Here is a 15,949-nt window from a genome sequence, read left to right as displayed (position 1 = left end):
TTTACATGGGAAACAGACACTATGCAATTTTCTGTATTCATGACACTTTTGCTTAACTTCAGTACATGACTTCAGTCCTGATTTGCAGTCGGAGCAAGAAACAGCGCAGGCTGTTGTTATTTGTGCTGTTTTTGAATAAGCGACAGAGGGTTGGATGCAGTTTTTGACTTGGCAAACGGCAGGGTCTGAACCCATGGGTTGAAAACAAACCAGCATTGTTGCGCATACAGTATGTATAGTAAATAAGAAAAACCAAAGAGTGTCCTTGTTGTGAAAGTAATATTCTCGTGAGTCGTGACATTGTTGGATTATTTTTTAGCAGAAGTATATGATACACAAGATTATGAGCAAAAGTGAAAAGTGAACTGGGATCATGTCTATCATCACAGTGTGTTTTCTGTTTTGGGAAATGATAGTAATTTGTCATAATTGGGGAGTTATAGTGTTAATAGTGTAATTAGCTCATTGTGGCATGAAAATGAATGTTTCTCTTTCTCTGTGATTCATACTGTACCAAGAAGATCTATAATTCCTGGACAGAGACAATCAACCTTCCCATTTATTTTAACGGTAGTTCGACTGGTGCAACTGGATGCAAATTCCCGAAGGGCTAAACAGGGCCATGACATGCTTACAATGCAGATGTTCTCATAAGAAAAAACACAGATGAGATCTCTTTAATATCTCAATTATTTCTCCTAGACATCAATATGATTAAATAGAAACTCTTGTTTTTGTATCCTGCATTACTCCTTAGAAGATTTCTGGCTCTTTTTCTCAGGAGAAATATCTGAGACACAAAAGAAATAAACCAAAGTTTTCATTCCTTTAATCTCATGAATGTCTATTGGAAGATGGATTGAGATATAAAAGAAAACGCATCAGTTTTGGGTTGCCATATTGTGGTTGCCAGATATTTGTCTACTGGTCCAAGTAGAAGAAAAAAAAACACTCCAAAGTCTCTGTGATATTTTGGTCCCTGCTGTAGTTCGGCTCAAGTTCCTTCTTCAGTGTAAGTCTATGGCATTTATTCCTTGTTCTGTTATTTTACATTATTATAAATTGCAAATCTACTCAGAAACATAATAGCATGACCTGATCTGTCATCATGTCCATTGACAGATACAGTACATGCACACATCACCCAGATTTCACATCTGTTCAATGTGTATATGTAAATGTGTGTGCGTGAATGTGTCTCCTTCGAGTGTGTGGGTTCTGCAGGCTTCAAAGCAGGTTCATAGGGCAGAGCAGATAAGCATGGCAACATTTGTCACTGTATTTAGACTGGATTTTTCACCGTGTGTGTGGTTTGTAAAATGACGGTGCCTGTAATCATGGAAAGACAGTGATCTCCAACTGATTGAGCCTGTTACGACAAGCTAGACAAACATGCGCTAAACCAAATCCAAATGAGTCGCCTATAGAGGCAGATTCAAAAGGCAGGCACCTTAAAGGATTAGTCTATACATTAAAATGAAAATCATTTACTCACCTTAATACTAATGGGGATAATGGTCAGGATCGTGATTTTGTGTAGTTTTACAGCACATGGTGAGTATAAGCATTGTTTGTTGTTTGCTTTTGGCATCTGATAAAGCGTTTGGACTTGGAAGCGGTGGTGCGTGATGTCAGACCTAACAGGCGGATTTGTGCCTTAGAAAGCAGCTGCCTGTTGCCAATCCTAGCGGATTTGTGTTCAACAGTGTCCCCTGCCCTTCCTCGTACTAACCAAATCACAACATCCCAGTCCTAGTGTTAATTCAGTTTGAGCGGAGACAGAAGTTTTGTGTCTGCAGGGATGCAGAGGACAGTCATCATGCAGGAGACGATCTCTGACTCGATATGAGTGACTTTTGCTGCTGTCTCATTAACTCGAAATGCATTGGGGAATAGTCGGTCGGCCAGCCAACGGCTCAGAGACAGGCCCCTAAATCAGACCGCTGTTGGACGAAGTCCCGAATCAGCAAGAGATTTGCGTGTAATAAAGTTTGGCTTGCCATTTGTTTGTCTGGAGTTATAGCGGTAGTGTAATGCAATATGACACAGTTGAGGTTTATTTGGAAATACCTACGTTAATACTTTTCCACAAACAGGTCTGGTCGAGATAGCCCTTGCCCCTTGCGTGTTTATATTTTTCATAATTTAACTACTTTTAGCTTTACCGTTAATTGTAGCGATGCACCGATACAACATTTCTTCACCGATACTGATATAACTGATTATTCAGAGTGAAATCTGCCAATAACGATTATGAAGATTAAATTAATATTTTTTAACTTTCTGAATGTTCTTAATATTGAACATCAAACTAGTGATATTTCTTAAACTTTTTTATATACAGAGCACACATTTGTTGCATTTTCCTGTCCTCTTTTGATTGACAGAACATCGGCTCTGATCATCGGCTGTTTTTAAACTATTGGCCGATACCGATTATTGGCCGATATATCGGTGCATCTCATGTAATTGTACTGTTATACTCTCCACTCCATTTTACAAGATATAATTGAATTTTTCAGAATTTTACACATTTCCTTCTAAAGTCTGGGCATAAATATGATTTTAGCAGTTTATATATGTTTATGTTCAAAACTCTTGAACCATATATACTAGAAACTACATTATTTTCCCAAATTCTGAGTTAATGCCTAGTCAGATGTATACAAATTTTGTTGGTTTTAGTGGTTTTGATTCAATTGGGCTTCATTGGTGCTTTTTTAAAAAGCATTTTATAATTTTATTTTGTATTTGTTTATATTGTTTTTAAATGTAGTCAAGATGTAACTTCGTCAAATTTTGAAAAAAGTATGAATATTATTTAATTGTGTATATTAGGTAGATCAATTAAATGCTCGCCATAGATAAAGGGGTCTGCTTTTTTATTTATTTTTCAGAAATAGTCATTTGCAGCTAGAGCGGTGCAATTAATTGCAATTAATCACAATTAATCGCAATCATCAATTTTGTGTTCCAACGATTACAAAAACAAAATAATCAAGGTAAAACAATTATTGTGCAGCATTCAGGATCTACAGTACAGTGGTGCAGCTTTATTTGAACATTTACATTTTCAGTTGAAATCAAGTTAAAAAGTCAAATTACACTCTAAAATAGCTAGCTATATAGCACTAAAAGTGGTTCTTGGCTCATAATCATAGTGGAACCACTTTAAATGCTATATAGAACCATATATTGGTGCTTCAGTGGTGCTTCAGTGGTTCTTCAGTGGTTCTTCATCAGTTCTTTGAGATGACTGAGGTGCTATAGCACCTCTTCTGTAAAAAAAAAAAAACCCGTTAAGCCTCTATATGGTTCTTCAGCAGTTCTATATAGCACCTCAGTCATCTCAAAGAATTGCTGAAGAACCTCTGAAGAATGTTAATGAAGAAGTGTTTTCATTAAATATGAACCACAAACTAAAAATGTTAAGGGGAAAATCCAAAGATCTTATATTTTATTTGTGTTATAAAGTATGTTATCCATCTTATTTCATTTTTCAATAAATGTTTAATTATAAAGTTTCTGTAAAAGTATGTTTAACATAGACTACTATTTTATTGTTGTGTTTTCATTAAATATCAATGAACCGCAAACTAAGCATTCGTTTTAAAGTAAGTGGGGAAAAAACCAAGCAGTTTATTTGTTATACAACACGAGTATATCATGTGATACGTCTTATTCATTTTGATAATAATAAATAGTGTTAATAATACTTTTAGTTGAAGGAAATGGAATAATCTAAATGTCTAACTTTGAGGATCAAAAGAAGTTTACTATTCACTGGGATCATTTCCTCACCAGCACATTTCTAACGGGCTACAACTCGATTGTTACTTATATTCGGGATGTTTTTTGTTAAAGGTATTAAATGTCAAAATTCTAGATTATATAAGTGAAACTCGCTTTTAAAAGAATACAATAAATACCCTGATTTGGTGTTTTATTTAGTTATTATAAGCAAAAGTTAAAATTCTAAATAGTTTAGTCTTTTATCCGATTAATCGAAAAAACAATCGACTGATTATTCGAAACTGATCTCGCATACCCCTCCGAAAATGTGCAGTTGCGCCCCTGGGTTAGGGGGCTAGAAATGACATTATGCTGGAAATCTGTGTGACATACATTATTCTCTATGATACATTTACATTAAGTGTTGGACATTGATAGTGCACCAAACTGAACAATCAAGAGTGTGAAAAGTGTGTTCCAAAAGAGTTTATTTTCTAAATGGCCACAAGGTTGAAACGAAGCCATAAATCAAAAAAAGACCTTTTACCTGATGCTCCAGAAAAAGGATTACACTCCAAAAGCAAACTGTGTTTTTTTATTGGATGCAGTAAGTTCACAGTTGGTTCATTGGTTGCCAGCACTGTCAACTTTTTTCTGTAAATGAAATATAGCTATACAGCATTATCACTCAAAGAGATGGTGACACTGGCCTCATCGCGTCCAGCGACACACCATAATGAGTGGCAGTGGAGCAGACCGTCTGCTTATTCAGGGTTTAAACCCTAAAGGCAAATGCCATCAGAGGGGCAGGCAGAAGTGTTATTACACTATTCACTGAATTTCATCATCAATTCATTTGTCACAGACACATATCTCCAGTGGATTACAGCAGCGGCCTCGAGTCACGTTTACAGTATGTGCGCTTAGTCAACCCTGACAGCGAGATATTAAGTTCTGTTGCTCGGTATTGGGTTGAGGATGAAAAAATGACCGATAACACATGCCACACGTGTCAGAGACTGAAAAAAAAATTTAAATCAAAGAGAAAAAATATATATATACTTGCATGCCATACTTACGACATATGGTACAAGAGGCTGTGTTATATTGTGAATATAAGACCATGGATGTGATCATACACATTTAAATATTATAGTAATAAGCCATTGCTGCCATTCTGTATAATTTAAGTAAAGATAAAGAAGTTTGGTGACAAACCCCTCAAACTGAAGTCATTTGCCAGCATGGACAGTGGCTGTAACCAGATCTCATCAGTGCATTTCCTCAGCACAGGCCTGGAAAGTAATGGATCTTTAGATTCGATAGACGTGAGATGAGTTGGACACTAACATGAGCAGTGAAGGCTGGTATGCTAAGAGTGATCGACTAGAGGACTCGCTCTCCTAATGGCTTTTCTCCCTCATCATTTAACCCCACATTCACGGACCAGCCATCATCCGTTAAATTTTGATATCAGACATTTATGAGCAGGCGGATTTGTGTGCCGGTGATGTATTTGATATTTCCAAAGCAACATTTTAATCAGTAGGCTATTGTGATACTAAAGGCAAGTTTTTGCTCATTCCGTTGGAGGCATAGATCTCTACTGCCATCTTCAGCATTTTAGTTGCTATTACAGATATATTTTGAAAAGTCTGAAATGGGATTAAATTCCCATAATAATAATTATTGTTAATGAGTTTGTGTTGTTGACAGTTAGTTTGCAGTTGTTATATCCAGAGGGGGAGTATTTTTGTAATTTACATTAAGCTTTTTTGCCTCATCATGGCACCACAACTTGTAGACATGAGGCAATTTTGTTTGGATTTATCACAATTTTTACTTTGATTTAATAGTATGTTTGAATGGTAAATTAGCATTGGTTACATTATTCAAGGCTATTTTCTTAATATGATTATTCATAACATCTTGTGTATCATAATAGACAGAACTTTGGAGACCTACTGTATATTTCTTAAATCATTTAGCAGATAATTGTCATAAGATTTTTGGAAAACAATTTATTCATTGAATGTGCTAAAAATAGGCCAATGTAATATTTTGCTAAATAAACACAATTACAAACCACTTGTATGTTAAAACAAAAGTTATCGCTTTCTGTAGGTAGTTACGTATATCACTGTAATGTGTGGTATTAAATAAGGTATTGCATATTTTAAAATGGAAAAGTGTAAAATCACAATACAAATAGTATATGTATTCTTAATTTTTGAATATAACTAACGTTAAGTTTGGTTTTAATGATAGGAAAGTTAAAATTGCACCTAATTCGTCTGTAGTATCACCCGTTACCTGTGTATTATTATTATGATTGTTGTTCTTGTTTTTTTTCCAAGTGATACCTCTTCCAATAATTCATTTGCTTCTTCTCTCTTTATGTTTTAGTGTTCATTATGGCATCCGGTCTGCTGGTTTATCCCATTGGCCTCAACTCCAACCTGGTCAAGTCTTTCTGCGGAGACTCTGACATCTACTATGCCGGGGAGTGCCAGATAGGATGGGGCTACATGCTGGCAATCGTGGGTGTAATGCTTACCCTCTTCCTCCCCTTTTTCGCCAAGTATGCCCCCAAAGAGCAGCTATCACCCACCCCGCTGCCCACCCTTTTATAGAGCGCTGAAGACCACCACCTGATATAAACACCCTGATCAGCCATAGTAACAATGAAGCGATTGTGTTGACGTTGGACACACTGCAAAGTCTCATTTTCCATGGTTGGTAGCGATGATGTCATGATGGTGTCACTGGAAAGAAGAATTGAAGATGTAACCCTTTGTATTCTCATTGATTGTGTGCTGACTACTTCATTTTCTTGTCCTTTTATTTGTTCAGAGTCTGCAAGGTGGGTATTTGAAGAGGACGATATGGATTTGGGTATTTTGTCCCCTTTCTTATTTATTTCCAAGGTCTGTCTTTTTTCTTGATGGAAGACCCTTACTAATGAATGAAAATATTAAAGGACACGTGGGCATGCTTTGAAGAGAAAATCTGAAAACTTTCCAAAAGTTGGTCCTTCTCAGAACCTGATGAGTAAATTTACAGAAGCTCCTGAAAAACTGCCTTCAAACTCAATAAATCTGCCAGATTTCTTCAGTTTTGTTTAAAACAGTTTTCAGGTTATATCAGGCACCTGAAAACAGAATCCATGACACCGGAGGACCAACACTGTGGCTTACGCTAAACCTCTTGTTCGCTGTAAAATGATCGCTAACATCACAGGCTTTTGTCTGAAACTGTAAAACTTCCAGAAACTTTGACATAGCTTCAGACTCACACGTGAGTGGAAGGAAGAGGATTTTTACGTGACCGCTAACACAAGCATGAACTCCTTCCCAAAACTCCAAAAAGTGAGAACATCCAATAAATAAAACACAGTTTATTCATGTTTTTCTCCAAACGTATGTCCATTTCCTGAGGGAATGGGAAATGTGAAATCCTCCTCATGCTTTTGTTACTGTACCACCTGCTGAATTATTCAGGATTTAACAATATCAGGAGGATTTGGAGAAGTTGGGTTTAGTCAACACTGAGACTACATGTTCTTGGAAAATACCAACTTCTAACCAACTTGTGCCTTTTGACCATTGCTAAGATTTAAGTACCTTTCATCAGGTACTTCTACTGAAACGTTTTGTTAATTCTCTCTTGTTATATTAATGTCATGCGATTGTGTCTTCATCTATAATGATGATTAGAAGCGTGTTTCAACTGAAAGAGTTTAACATAGGTCCTCCATGCCAAGTTAACGTCCGGTTGGGTTTTAAAGTGATAGTTCAACCAAAACTGGAAATTCTGTCATCATTCACTCAGCCTCATGTCATTTCATACCTGTATAATATGAACACCGAGAAAGATATTTGGAAAAATGTTAGCAATTTTCAATTCTGTGACATCTGCCATAGTAGGAAAATTAAATGGTAGTCAAAGGTGCCCCAGAACTGTTTGTTTTCCTACACTCTTCCAAATATCTCACTTTGTGTTCAACAGAGCAAAAAAAGATACAATATTTTTTTCCTACTATGGTAGTGGATGATGTCACAGAACTGAAAATGGCTAACATTCTTACAAATATCTTTCTTTGCTTTTAACAGAACAAAGAAATTTATATAGGTTTGAAACAACCTGAGGGTGAGTAAATGATGACAGAATTTTCGTTTTTGCGTGAACTAGCCCTTTAAGGGATTACAAGAAGTTTTCATAACTAAATTAGTTTTGAACAGCCAGTAAAAACAATCTCAGTCTTGATTTCTTGTGATTATTTAGATATGTTTATGTACCGTTTAAGCTAATGCGCTAACGCATTTATGCCTGGCACAGCAATACAGTGAAGCTAAACCTTCTACGTGATACATTGGCCCAGACAGAATGTGCAGACATTTTTCGCATTTTCAGATTTGGGGGATATCTGCTGAATCTGGCAATATTGATGGTAAAATGTTTGTTATACTTTTACTGGTTGCTGAAAGCATCAGAATAGGGCATGTAAAGACTTTTTTTGAAATTTGCTAATTTTGTGTGGGTCAACGTATAATATACAAACATACTCGGTGAACAGAGCACAACATTAAACTGGCATCAAATGTCAAACATGAGCAGGCCCTTTAAATGTTATGCAGCAGTACACCAGTTGTGTGAAGCCACTCTTTCATCTTTTACCATGTACTGTATGTGAAGTCTGACCACTGGTAGAACGTAGAATTTGTAGATTAGTGCTGTGGGTTTTCCCAATGTGATGTTCTGATTGTAAATAATTCTGTAACATGGCCTTCTTCAGATGGTCGGATCCCGTTTGAAAGAGATTTTTTGAGATGTTACCTCATCGTTGTGTTCAATTTTGAATCCTTAAAAATGTTATGTGTTTCTTCTTTGTAATAAAGCATTTCATAAACTTAACAAATCTACATCTTTTGAGTGGACACCAATACATTTTACAAAATATTTTGCAACATTTTAATAAACTGAATTAATACAAATTCCTCTTTAACACACCAAAACAATGTAAATGCAAATAAAGTGACCATTAGAAAGTGGAGATAACTTATAAATTATAGTAATATTTTATAGGCATATAAATTATATGTCAGAACTGCAATGAAAAGTGACTAATTCATAACATACAATCAAAATCCTCAGCTAATGGTCACAGAGTTAACGCTGCTTAACATTCACTGTTTATTACAGAACTTTTCTGAACTTCTTCACAACTAACACAACTCAATCTTAACTTTAGTCGGCATCATGTTAAATTCATATTTACACTGTTACTCAGACTCAGATTTCATTGCGAACCAGCACCACATTCCTCATCTCTGTGTCTGACGCTTTTACAGCCTCCTGGGAATTTCTTTGCTCTGACAGTGATGCAGCCCGGACTGACACGCAAGTCATTGTGTCTGTCTGCTTGCTGTAGTTCCCAATGCAGCGATACGCCTGACCCCGGATCAGTTTGGGCAGTGTCTGATCCTGTAGGACATAAACAGTCAGTATCTCTGACTTCATGTCTGCACCCACTACAAACGTCACATGTCAATGGTCAGTCATACTGTTTTATTGCATAACAAATATGTTGCATGATTTTTATATGTTGCAGCATTTGCTACAGTACATTACTAATATACATTTATGGTTAAACATAAAACGGTAATAAATCGGAAAGGCACAGCGGGAATAAACTGGAGGTAAGTCACTGGCCAAAGAACCTCTTCATCATCTTCTGTTTTGTTTGGTTTGTCATCTCTATCCCAAATCAATAGAAGTGTCTTTAAAAACATTTTAACAAAATGGCTTTTTTTTATATGTATATGTTTACTAAATAGACTAAAATATGTCTGTTGCTTTGGAAGGACTTTCCTGACTCACATTTTCAAAGTAGAGACACTGGACCACATCTTTGCCGTCCCTCATGAGGAATTTTTTTGCTCCGTAATCTGCGACTGTAACAGCAGAATCAAGTGTGGCTGTGAAGAGAAACACTTCTGTTAGATACACAGATTAAAAGAGAACAAACAAAATCTGTGTGATACAGACTCCTCACCAAAAATCTCAAAGAGCATTGGTGCTCTGTTCGTATACTGGCCCCAGTGCTTCATGCCTTCTATAACAGCAGTGATGACACGCAATGATTTCTCACGTTGAGGCTTCTAACAAACAGCAGGGAAATTCAAAGATGTTAGATGAACAAAGAAGGCTGAATTTTCATATCGAGATAATGGCGACGCTTTACACTAAAGTGCTATTTGTAAACAATTAGTTGCATCAGCTAACATGAACTAACAATGAACAATACTTCTAAAGCATTTATCAATCACGTTCATTTTCAAATCTGTTAATGCCTCATGAACTAACATGAATAACTGTATTGGCATTGACTAACATTAACAAAGATGAATAAATGCTGAAAGACGAAATTGTTAGCTAATGCATTTACTACTGTTAACAAATAGTACCTTATTTTAAAGTGTTACAGAGATCATTTTATCTACCTATTACAGAGTAGACATTTTGATTTGAAAAAAGTATGCACATCCTGGATGTACTTTCTAAAGGGGTAGTTTATGAAAAAATCCCTTTTGTAATGATTTTACTTTTTTTCTTTAACAGAACATAAAAAAACCCATTTAGCTCAACGTCCAAGCTGATCTTTTTCAAACAAAAGTAAACGGTGATGTAATACACTTTTTTGTGCAAAACAAGCGATGACACTTATTCAGTTTACGCTTAGTCGGTATACAGCAGATCCATTCAAATGCTGTCTTTAGAATAACATACACACACCTGATGCTGTGGGTTTATCCGGTCCTGTGAGGTGTCCTTCTTTACTTTTGTACTCATCCCACTGCCTGACGGTCCAGTAGATCTGAAGTTCCACCTTCTGCTCTGACTCTGAGCTCCAGGATCTTCAGTGTTTATTGCTGCAGGGTTACACTGCTGGGGAGTGTAAGGCATTCTGAAGGAAGTTGTTGGCCTGTTAATCTGGTTCTGAAAGCCGCTGGACCATCTAGGCTGACCCAATGAAGAGGAGCTGCTGCTTGGAAAACCACCATGAACATGAAATCCAACTGCTGGCACCGAATCCTGTTTCATTGGGGGTCTTTGTTGCCAATTCTGTGACCTGATAGTAAAGTGATGACAAACACAAAATACAGAATTTTTCTTTAATACACAAAAATACAGCTTTAATACCCTTTGGGATATGTTTTTAAAAGCAGAATACATTGCATACCAGCCATAAGCAGGCTTTTTTGGATAAGGTATTGGTGCATATCCATGTCCCGCCATACTAGGTGAAACAAAAGGTTTCATGTTGGCTTGTTGTGATGTAAAAGAGACTGACTGGTCCCATTGACCACTCTCACCTATAAAAATGGACTAAAAATCAGTAAATATAATACAAATATGAACAATTTATATGATCTGCTCATGGATTGGTTAAAATTTATAATCAAATGCAATTAGAAAAAAAACAGAACGTTTGAAAGGTTTACAGGACCAAATATAAGATAAATCACATGCAACAGGTATACAGCATCACAAAATCTAAAAAGAGCTGCATGATAAGCAAATGTGGTACAGTATATATACAGTGCAAAGTGTGTGCACCTCTCAGCTGCGCTAACAAAATTAAGGTATTATTATTATTAAAGGGATCATATGGCGCGAATACGAATACTATAAGTTGGCCATGCATGTATTAGACACATAAAAATCGCAAATAGTAAAGTGTCGGAACAAAAGACGCATTCTATCTAAAAGCGAATGCTCACTCAGACCTGCCTGAAACGCCTCGTGTAACCACACCCCCACAAATCCACGTCAGTTCGTGGTATGATTTGACTAAAACCACCCAAATCTATACGCAAGTAAGGTGGGCGTACCTGTCAGTACAATTGCTTCCGTCACACGCTTACAGTATTCGACCAATCACTACGCACTGGTTAACTGGCCAATCATAGCACACCTCGCTTATCAGAGCGATGAGCTTTGTAAAAAATCTGTGCGTTTCAGAGAGGCGGGGCAAAGAGGAGATACAAACATGCACGGTATGTGGACAATACAGCGTTTTTGAACCTTACATCGTGTATACACATTGCATTACATCTAAAACAAACCATAATATTCGTTTTAGCCGTGCCATATGACCCCTTTAAGACTCAATATGGAAAATTTGAGCTGAGTTTTCCATCTTACTGTAGTTGTTGGTATAAAAAAGTTCACTTTCGGAAGGATTCGACGTCAAAGGCAGCCTGCTCCTCTTTCTTTGATTGCCCGGAGCAGGCACGGAGAGAGAGCCTACAAATGAAGAAAAAAGACTAAACTCAATAGCAACCGTTGTGTTCTGATGTGTACTTTCAACCAGCTAACTGTTAATGCTAGTATTTGTATATTGGTCATTGTGAAAGTGAGGCTTACCTGCAGCTGGTGTTGGTCGGTTTTCATTTCTCCACATTTTGACAAATTCACTGTGAAACATGAAACAAATAACCTGGCATAGTGCTACATTTTTAATGTACGAGTTAAAAATGTCTGAACTGGTTTCGTATGGAGCGAAAATTGTGCCTAAACTTAACAAACAAATCCAGCGTTTTGCAAACAAACGCAACCTTTTTTGCAAAAGAAACTAAACTCTGAAACAAACAGAAAGCGTTTTACAAATACATAATGCAATTCGAGAGAAAATGCAAAGGTGTAACATGTAAATGTACTGTGTTTAAGTCTCACATTTTTATGAGATTCTCTCAGCTTGATTTTCTCACAAATGTGACCGTGCAGATTTTCTCACAAATGTGATCGTCCAGATTTTCTCACAAATGTGACCGTGCAGATTTTCTCACAAATGTGATCGTTCAGATTTTCTCACAAATTTGACCATGCAGATTTTCTCACAAATGTGACCGTGCAGATTTTCTCACAAATGCATGTGCAACAGCAGGTGGTGCTATTGAGAATTAGTTTCTATAGGAAGAAGCCATGAACATTACCTTGAGTGCCACCCTTGCCAGCTAGTGCCAGAAACTAAATTAATTTCATTCATCAAGTTTCATTCAGTTAGTCTCATGAAATTTATTGAAACTGTTAATAATAATCAGTTGCTGTTTTTAATAATAAATAATGAATTATGCATTTGGTTTTATTATACAAATAACATACAACAAACTGGATGCAATTTGCAATGTTGTCACAATTTGCAACTGTTTACGTTCACAAAACAAACTACTTTTTCAAGGATACTTTCTTATAAGGGAATTTTGACATAATTTTTTGTTTATATCAGGGCTTGCTCTAGGCATGGGCAGGGGTGGGCTGAATCCCCCTAAACATCTGTCTTGCCCACCCAATGAGAATTAAAAAATAACACCAAAAATTGTTGTATTTTCTATTGGCTGAAAGCAACGTCACTCTTCACTTCACTGCTCTGGCTTTAGTTTGTAACAGAGAAGCAAGCTACATGCTACAGGTGGAAGCAAAATACTGTGCAAAGGAATTTTAGATGCACTGCACATATGTAAAATTAAGCATGTCAAATTAATTGTGCAGTAAAATCAGATTCATTTCTTCGTTTTTGCGGTCTTATTTTGTGCTGTTAACAAACAGCTATTATTTGCTTGCAATATATAGGCTAGATTTTAACCTATTGACTTTCAGTAATGACTGAAAGCTCCATCTTCCAAAGCTCCCGCTTCAGAAATAAATCTGTTTCTCTCCATCTCAAACACCCCAATTCACTCTGCAGGTGGTAGCGAAACAATGTGCAAAATAGTTCAGTTTAGGTGCGATGCGCGCTCACGATACCACATAAAAAACAGCAGACACGATGTAAAGTTCATTGTGCAGTGTAATCAGATTAATTCATTCAATTCATTAAAAGAAATTAAACAGAAATCAGTGATCGTTCAGTGAATGGGGAATGTTCTTAGCCCACTTTATTTTGTAGGCTTCTATTTATGTCCAGTTTACATAACCGCTTTATTTAAGGTGTAAAACATCAATGAAATGTTGTCTGTTTTTTATATTTATATAAAAATAAATCATTTAAATCCTGCATGTATTGCAGTCATATACTGCAGTGTTTGTTGAATTCCAACAAAAGCAAACCTCAAGAGTGACTGAGCACGATAACAAACTAATTAAAAAAAATCTGGGTTATTTCATAAAACATTTTTTTACGTTTTCTAACGTTTTCTTAGTTTTGTGTTGCTTAAAACTAAATATGAACTTGTTTTTGCTGTGTTTCTGTTTTAAAAATGCAGATCATCTTTTCTGTTTTCACCTGCTTTCACCAGTTCATTTTCTCCAAATAAATAAAAATAAATTATATGAAATTTGGGAGAAATGTTGTCAAAAGTTCACAGAAATAAACAAAAATGATCATTTTACCAAATCACATTCTTATCAGAAAAAGAGGAAAATACTTTTTAAATGGACTCTTAATTTTGTCTGCAGCTATACTGTCTGTGTGGTTGGGGTATATCCCCACCCAGGATATCTGCTAGTCCACACTTCTGCACCTGGCAGGAACCGGGCCTGATTTATATTTATTTATATTTTTATATGTCAATTTTTTGTAAGATTTCAGTATAGTATTTTGCGCTCTTTCTGAGATGTGACTCGGTTTTTAGTGATTTTTCTGCATGAAAGTTGCACTGATACATATGTTTGACTTTTATACATAACAACTCATAGATAAAAAGTATTTAACATTATGTCTAAACACTATGGCATTAAAGTAGAGAGCTTTCTAGGCTATAAAAGATGGAAAAGCAAATAAATCGTCGTGGCAGTTGTTTCAGTCAGTCGTCGGCTTTGTTTGGTTGCCATTAGCCTATTTAGGTTTAAAATGAATGCTGCTATTTTTTTGGCTATTTCAAGCTATTTGGGCAATTTTTGCAATAAAATAAACCAGCACAAAAAAACAGTAATATAAATCTAAGTCAAACAATTGAACTATCTGCTGTTTTGGGAGAAGTTGCATAACTGAGAAAATCTGTACGGTCACATTTGTGAGAAAATCTAGACGATCACATTTGTGAGAAAATCTGGACGATCACATTTGTGAGAAAATCTGGACGATCACATTTGTGAGAAAATCAAGCTGAGAGAATCTCATAAAAATGTGAGACTTAAACACAGTACATTTATATGTTACACCTTTGCATTTTCTCTCGAATTGCATTATGTATTTGTAAAACGCTTTCTGTTTGTTTCAGAGTTTAGTTTCTTTTGCAAAAAAGGTTGCGTTTGTTTGCAAAACGCTGGATTTGTTTGTTAAGTTTAGGCACAATTTTCGCTCCATAGTTTCGGTTTCTCACCAGGAATATGAATTTCTGTCATTTATATGCATTTTAACATCTAAGTGCTGATGAAATATAGCTCATGGGAGTGTCTTGGGATGGTTAGCTTTTTTTTATTACTGACACACTTTTGCAAATCATTAAACACTGTTCTCTACATTACACGTATCATTCAAAACAACAGCTCTTGTGTTTAATAGGGATTATTTAAAATGCTGCAATCATCGGAGTGGTCACGTACGTAAACATTACTAGCTTACGTGCTTAGTGCTCACTTCATAGCACTATAAAGTGTTTTCAGGAGAAGAGGAAAGTGAAGAGAATGACTTAACGTTAGATAAAGAGGTGAACCAGGAGTGAGAGTTACGGGGATAAGAAAAGGGACAAAATGAAGGATAGAATGACAAGACAGAGACAGGATTCACACTTTGTCTTTGTCAGTCAAACAAAAGTAATGCATCATTTTACATTTCTATAAAACTCTGTAAAAAAACGTGTTAATTATTAAACATTGAGCTACTCACGTCGGTGCGTTGCTTCGCCGTTAACCTGAAGCGTCTAACGTTACTATCGCCTACTTCAGCTCCTCAGCTCTTGGTATAATTTGATTGGCCGCGAGGCCCTGCGTGAGAAAATGGATGAGAGACCAGACTTAATTACTAATATCATCGAAAACAGCATTACCAACAAACAATATGCTTTCTACCTAAAACAACAGCATAAACGTAATATTACAATATACGTCTGCGCGGACAACACAACACCAGCGAATACCACCTCAGGTAACGTCAAGCGTTAACAAAGTCACGTGCCAGTAAGTGCGCAAATCGTGCTTCAACATAACCGAGCTGTACGTAGTACAATTTTCTCTCTTAATACAGTAAAATCTGAAACTACATATAAGATAT

At 36.2% G+C, this 15,949-nt stretch overlaps 2 protein-coding genes across 4 annotated transcripts in view; one reads left to right on the top strand and one right to left on the bottom strand.

Annotated features, from left to right (window-relative positions):
- Positions 1-8,634, top strand: part of LOC130564663 (LHFPL tetraspan subfamily member 7 protein) — a 105,427-nt gene extending 96,793 nt beyond the window's left edge. Inside the window, exon 3 of the mRNA XM_057350956.1 lies at positions 6,139-8,634. Within this exon, the coding sequence (XP_057206939.1) occupies positions 6,139-6,365 (227 nt within the window). The 3' untranslated portion in view covers positions 6,366-8,634. The remainder of the gene's footprint in view (positions 1-6,138) is intronic.
- A 73-nt stretch (positions 8,635-8,707) lies between these two features.
- LOC130564646 (spermatogenesis-associated protein 22) lies at positions 8,708-15,816 on the bottom strand. 3 transcript variants are annotated; one of them, XM_057350944.1, is made up of 9 exons: positions 15,777-15,816; positions 15,566-15,663; positions 12,163-12,212; positions 11,941-12,042; positions 10,976-11,108; positions 10,528-10,864; positions 9,788-9,893; positions 9,613-9,710; positions 8,708-9,216 (listed from the first exon to the last, which is right to left on the bottom strand). In XM_057350944.1, exons 3-9 carry the CDS (start codon positions 12,197-12,199, stop codon positions 9,025-9,027), a joined length of 1,005 nt encoding a protein of 334 aa, XP_057206927.1. In that variant the 5' UTR covers positions 12,200-12,212; positions 15,566-15,663; positions 15,777-15,816; the 3' UTR covers positions 8,708-9,024. The 3 variants fall into 3 exon arrangements, with proteins under 3 accessions (XP_057206927.1, XP_057206920.1, XP_057206910.1); XM_057350937.1 differs by having other exon boundaries at positions 15,748-15,789; XM_057350927.1 differs by lacking the exons at positions 15,566-15,663; positions 15,777-15,816 and having other exon boundaries at positions 12,163-12,350.
- Positions 15,817-15,949: the final 133 nt, after the last annotated feature.

Source organism: Triplophysa rosa, linkage group LG2 (assembly GCF_024868665.1).
Source record: "Triplophysa rosa linkage group LG2, Trosa_1v2, whole genome shotgun sequence".
Classification (NCBI taxonomy): domain Eukaryota; kingdom Metazoa; phylum Chordata; class Actinopteri; order Cypriniformes; family Nemacheilidae; genus Triplophysa; species Triplophysa rosa.
Note: the sequence above shows the minus strand (reverse complement) of the source record. Positions and strands in the feature narration are given on the sequence as shown.